At 34.3% G+C, this 6,499-nt stretch overlaps 1 protein-coding gene across 1 annotated transcript; it reads right to left on the bottom strand.

Annotated features, from left to right (window-relative positions):
- Positions 1 to 430: 430 nt before the first annotated feature.
- On the bottom strand, positions 431 to 4,330 carry LOC100180027. The gene is made up of 4 exons (XM_002131222.4): positions 4,036 to 4,330; positions 3,373 to 3,532; positions 1,284 to 1,488; positions 431 to 1,069 (listed from the first exon to the last, which is right to left on the bottom strand). Exons 1-4 carry the CDS (start codon positions 4,122 to 4,124, stop codon positions 951 to 953), a joined length of 573 nt encoding a protein of 190 aa, XP_002131258.1. The 5' UTR covers positions 4,125 to 4,330; the 3' UTR covers positions 431 to 950.
- Between the last annotated feature and the right edge of the window lie 2,169 nt (positions 4,331 to 6,499).

Raw genomic sequence — 6,499 nt, 5'->3', positions numbered from 1 at the left:
TTCCCGGGAAAGTCGTCATGCTCCTTGGGCCACACATTTTCGGCGGCTGGTAATTTTAGAATCGCCTGTAAGATGAAACCTATCACGACACACTGAGGACAAGGCCCCACAAGATTGTTCCAAGGCACAGAATTTCATTGTTTTATTTCCGTGTTCTGCTCTGCTTTAATACATAGGCCCATATTACGTGAATAAGTTACGGATGATAAGGTTGGTTGAAACTGCGTATTGGTCCAGTTTACCGAACTTTATTAGAAAAGCAAACTTCCTGCTTGGCTTCCTTCTTAACAACATTAAATCTGTTTGTAGCCTATACTCACTTTTAGAAAGCTTAAGATAAAATTTACGACTCCGCATTAATAAACCTATAGCTCGGGATATAGCAACGGTGGGGAGAGCATCATTACTGAGCAATAAGCACAAAACAATTAAGCTCGGCATTTTTCTACTACGAGATTATATGTTGGAACTATTGATTACAATACAAAGAACAACATGGAGAAAAATTGACATTCATCATAACGTAACATATTCTATGTAGTGTTGCCTTCTTAAACGAATAAATAAATAAACCTTATATGCTTTAAATACGAATCTCAGTAAAAATGTATACCTAAAACCAATTTGTACTATTCCTATGTAATATATACATGGAAAAAACTATAGTGACATCGTTATATTAATATCAAACAAATTTTTAATATTTTGTAAACGTAAAACTGCATAAACATTTGTAATTTTTAAATAAACTTCTTAAATTACTTTGAAGGACTCTGTCTATTTAAACACAATGATGTATTGAACGCTTACTAAGTAACGCTTAACAGGGCACAACTTTACGTGAACTATACAGGGTACAGACCAATGTATGTTGATAGGCTATGTATACACTAAAGTAATATGCAATTTAATAAATATTGCGCCTGTTAAAATACAGTTTAGTTATTAATCTAAGCACCAATCGGACGGTCTTGAAACAACGAAGTTGACTCCCATGTTCTAGGGATTCCTGTGCGATTGGCGTTTACTGTTTCTCGAGCCCATGTTTGGCCATAACGAAATTTTTGACCTGCGGTAATTATAGAAGTTGTTATACAGGGTCACGCCGTAGTTCAGTGGTTAACCCGCTTATATGTAGTCCGTACGATTTATGGAATTACCGGTGCATCAGTATTGTATAACAGCTGTCGTTGCTCCGCCACGCGACGATAAATATAAGTCTTATTAGTTCAAAAAATATAAACGTTTAAAACAGCTGCAAAAACAATAGAAGATTATGTTACCTGGTACATATCCAGAGTAATTTGGCATGAGACCGGCTTGCGTGTGGTAAATGTTCTCAGCTGGAATTCTAGATTTAAGGGCTTCCCTTCTGTAGCGATCAACGTCTTGCTTATCGTGCCATACACCCTGTGAAGGGTCAGGAGTGAACCAGCGGTACATATCCCTGCACCATGGAGTGAGTTGTCGAAAGTTTAAGGTGATCAACTAAAAATGTTGGTATAGTAAATATATTATAACTACTACACAAACTATATAAAATCAAAATCATACTTTAGACAAAACTGATATCGTATAGTAGGGTGGAGGAATACGGTAGTCGGACAAGACGAGACTTTAATTTTAAAGGAATAAAAATAAATCCCCTTGTATTTCAAACCATATAATGATAGAAAACTGAGATATATGCACAAGGAAAATAGGCAGGGTTCAATATGATTTTAATTTGAGATAAAAACAACAAAACAACATCGGTTTGAAGTTGTATACAATACAATGGGGGAAAATAGGACACTTAAGCACATATTGCCAAATATTTCCAAAATCAAAATAGATTTTTGGGTGATACCACGAATTAGTACTATCATTCCTTTATTAATTGACACCAATTTAATAAAATATAATAAAACAGACGAGAAGTTATTTAGCGATTCGCACACCAGGTGTAATTTTACAAATTTGAAAACACACAGGATCAGATGGGACAGTTTGAAATCATTGTTAATTTTGATTATTAAGTGTATTTATAAATAGGAATATACGTAAATAACACGAAATAATACTGTACGCTTTGAAAATTAAGTCGAAACATTCTTTTTCTTGCTCTACTGCTATAGTTTTTAACATGTTACCTATACATTATATTATTGCATAACAATTGGTATTGTTAGAACATAAATGGATAAATATTGTATCCTACAAATGTATAGGAACTTGTAATAACAAAAAATGATAATAACTATTGATAAAGTTTTTATTTTTGCTACAAATCGGGTATTACTACTCTGTTTTTGCACAAGCCACTTCTTATAAATTATCACCAAGTGCAAATGACCAAATTTAGAATATATTTTCAAAATATTATCTTTTTATTATATTAGTATCTTATAGTTGAAAACCCCCTGAGGTATAAATTACTAAATTAAAAGAAAATCTTTCAAAGTTTGGCAATAAAAACTTACAAAACTACAATGTGGGGGAAGATGGAACTCTGAATTGAAATATATTTACATTAGCAGTATTCTGCAACTTGAAGTTAACCTACCGAGTTTAACAGGCTGTGGGGGGGAATAGCCGGGAGAAATAGTCATTGGGGGGAATTAGCCGGGCGGGAAATAGCCGGTGACGAAACTTTATAAATATACGTTATTGAACCGATATGTTTTTGTTGTTTTTATATTTCAAATTAAAGTTATATTTTTCTCCCTTTCTGGTTATAAACTGGTTAAAAAATAAACTAAAACCAGTTTTATTAAACAAAATAAACTGTACAAAATATTAAAGTTTTTTATGAAGCTGTGAAACTCGTTCGATCACACACGTAAACTACACAATTTCATCAGCTTTACTCTGATTTAGCGAGCCCTCAATATTAGCACCTTACTATTTCGAATAATTCAATTCTGTAACATTAGTTTTCTGATTGTCATTGAAAGGGGGTCAGTTAAATGAAAATATAAAAAAGTCTCGCGTCTGACAAAGTGTCCCATCTTCCCTCACCCTACTATATATTAATATAATAAACATTTTTTTCTTCCTGTCTTCCCCCCTCCCCCCCCTGTGTATACTAGGTTTTATTGTCAAACGATTGGTTTTTATTTTAAGAATTTATATACCTCAGGGGTCATTCAAATATAATATACTGATATGATAATAATATAATATATGGAAAATATATTCGAAATTTGGTCATTTGCACTCGACATAATTTATGAGAAATGGCTTGTGCGAAATATATAGAATAGCAATATAGGCAACCTTTTTGAGGCAAAAATATAAACCAGAAAAAATATTACAAAACTCAAAAAAGTCTTCACTTATAAAAAAATAATTTCAAGCATCCTCAACATGATGTTTGAGGATATATCATACCTTCTTATTTTTGTTTATTGGTGGCATTGCTTTGTAACCGGGAGGAGCGGTTTTCGCTCGTGGCGACCTTGGAGACGATGATTCAGAATCGTGTGGGCTTGTTTTATTAAGGGCTGTCAATGGACGAGTAGTTAGATCTCGAACGCCAGGGTAGGTGTACCTGTAAATCAAAGCCTACGTATTATAGCTCAAATATTTAAATCAAAATTTCGGATCCAGCAGACTTGTTTCGTTTGCGTATTCAGATAGCGTTGTTGTATCAAGGGCCAATAACTTTAATCCCGGGATTAACAATACTTTGTTCTTATAGGCACTTCTATAGCGACCTGAAAGCAATGTAACGGACTTGAAATAACTACACAAAGTGCTGAATGCGTTCATTCTAATCCTGACAACATTTTAAAATGTTTGCTAAGGCTTAACTTAAGTGGTTTAAACGTTTCCCACAATACATTGTAGAAGAGTGGCAGGACGTGATAAAACTTAAGCAATCGTTTATTTGTTTCGCCATGATTTGATAAATTGTTTTATATCGGTTTTGAAATTACTGTTTGCTGCAATGAGGGCATATGTAATAATTCATTAACGTACGATATATAAAGAATACAATACTACATTTATTAAATATATAAATCTGATACTAAAGCTTGTACGACTGCTTACCTGCCATCCTTGCTTTTATATAATGGACTAGAAGTGACATGAATACTTTGCGATGCATAAGGGTGACCAGGGGTGTTGTAGTTTGGCATGATCAAAACACATGAATCTAAAAATCTTGTTTGCCGTACACAAATCAAACTAATGTTATGGTTTCGACTTTGCTTTAACAAAATTGTTAAACCTGTTTCGTCTTTTACTTCGGCGTGTAACCTCTATGTCTGACAAGAGTTCTTTTCGACTGACAGTTAATTGATGTATGTTGACAAAACAGATCTTTCCCTAGTCTGACTTGGGAACAATGCGAAGCTGGAGCTTCTTTGTTACGCGCATAACGAAACAACGCGCCCGTGTGCGGCGACATAAGAAACCTTTTTAGTCGGTTCACGGCCAGTGCTCGTTAACACGGTGGAACATGAGTTGTATGAAGTATAAAAAGCAATATTATTTTACGCTCAGAGTTGTGCTGAAATAAGAATTCCATCGCTAGCATTATTTTTCATGTATGTTATTGTGCTAACGTCTTTCAAGAGATGTCCGTAACCCGGGTGATTGTGGTAAGGTTTTATGTTACTTACAACTGCGCTGACTAGTGGATGGTGTCATGTGTCGTTCACATTTACAAAGTAACCATTTTACACAAAGGAAGTGGAATGACACCCAGCTTTAAAATGTTATGCAGATCCAAAATTATATAGCAGGGTGAGGTGGTGTTGGGGCAAGTTGGGATACTTATTTAGATCTCCTTGTACGTCTTACCCATTTAATGATAGACGAAAACAAATGTTATATTATTATTTGACAGTATTCTCACGGTACAACAAAGTGCGTCGCAAAGGCGATTACAGTTAGGTATTATATGTTTATGTTAAACGAATACCGCCTTTTTAATTGGCTATAAGAAAAGATTCACACCAAGATATTGTAGTGGTTGTTCATTTTGATGCTCGCTGAATCATATTAACACTTTCGAAATTTTGCAGTTTCAATCATCCAGTATCGTAGTTAAATAAAATTGGCCAAATTATTTCATATACAGCTTGATTTTACGTGATAAAATTCATTTAAGTTTGGCAAAAAAATGCGATATAGTAGCATGGGGGAAGATGAGACACTTTGTCAGACGACACTTAATAATCAAAACCAATAATAATTATAAACTGTCCCATCTTATCCTGTGTGTTTTCGAACTTGTAAAATTTCACCTGTTGTGCTGATCTCTAAATAACTCCTCGTGTCTTCCCTCATTCTATTGTAAATCATTGGTAATTTTGAAAAAAAGGTGTATTTATAAATAGGAATATACGTAAATAACACGAAATAGCACAGTAGGGTATAAAATTCACTTTAAACATTATTTTCTTTGCCCTAATAATGCTATAGTTTTTCATCATGTTACCTACAGTATATTATTGTATGAAAGTCGGTATTGTTCGAACATCAATTGATAAATATTGTGGGGGAAGATGGGACATAAAATTGAAATATATTTACATTAGCAGTATTTTGCAACTTGTAGTTAACCTACCGAATTTACCGGCTGTGCTAGTTTCTTTGCCATGTAAACTTAATATATATAACGCAAAAATATATTTCTTACGAAGGACTGGGATGTTACGACCTTTAACTTGAGTCCTAGACTAAAATGACTTCTAGTGAAGCTAGAGACACAATATTGGTAACCTTATTATGGTATTTGAGGATAGCAGGGAACTCAGGCTTGCGGTTGGTGGGGTCATTGCACGACCGAGCATGGAATTCGACAGAGACAATGGCCCTCTTGTGTTAACACAGCAGGTGAAATTATCATTTTAAACAGTCACCCAAAACTTAGATATTATATACGTAGTTAATTCGTAAGCGCACACGATGCACAAATCAGAACACTTAAACCGGCTGGGCAATCAAAATAACACAAATAAGTAATTAATAAATTTTAAACTTAATCATTGACCCATTAAACGTTACAAAACTTCCACAAGTTAAATGTCGAGGCGACGAATCAAAGTTAAGCGAATGCCGCCTACGGGACAATGGCAGTAGTTATATATTATAACGCGGGAATTCTGTTTTGTACACATCGTGCCCGCTTACGAGTTACCACGTATATGTAACTTTGTGAACTTTTAGCGTTTGCAGGCATTGATCTCAATCTCAACACAAACGTCAACTCCGCGCAATGCTTTCTGTCAGATGGGCTTCTCAAAGCATTTCATACTTCATTCTCACATTACCGTTCTCAAACTTTCATTTCGCAAATTTAACTGTGCTCTTTTCAAAGTTTTTTTAGTTTTTTTTGACATATCCAACCCTTTTCCTCTGTCTGGTATAGACCTAATTACCTTTATTTCGTAAACAACTGGTTTTATATCCCTTCCTTTGGGTTGTATCTCATATTTTGTTTCATTTTTACAAGTTTCTTTATTGCATAATGGTAATCTTATATTATTAAGTCTACATTGCTAGC

The sequence above is a fragment of the Ciona intestinalis genome, unplaced genomic scaffold (genome assembly GCF_000224145.3).
Source record: "Ciona intestinalis unplaced genomic scaffold, KH HT001111.1, whole genome shotgun sequence".
In the NCBI taxonomy this organism is placed as follows: domain Eukaryota; kingdom Metazoa; phylum Chordata; class Ascidiacea; order Phlebobranchia; family Cionidae; genus Ciona; species Ciona intestinalis.
The sequence above is the reverse complement of the archived record's forward strand: the minus strand, read 5'-3'. Positions and strand labels throughout refer to the sequence as shown.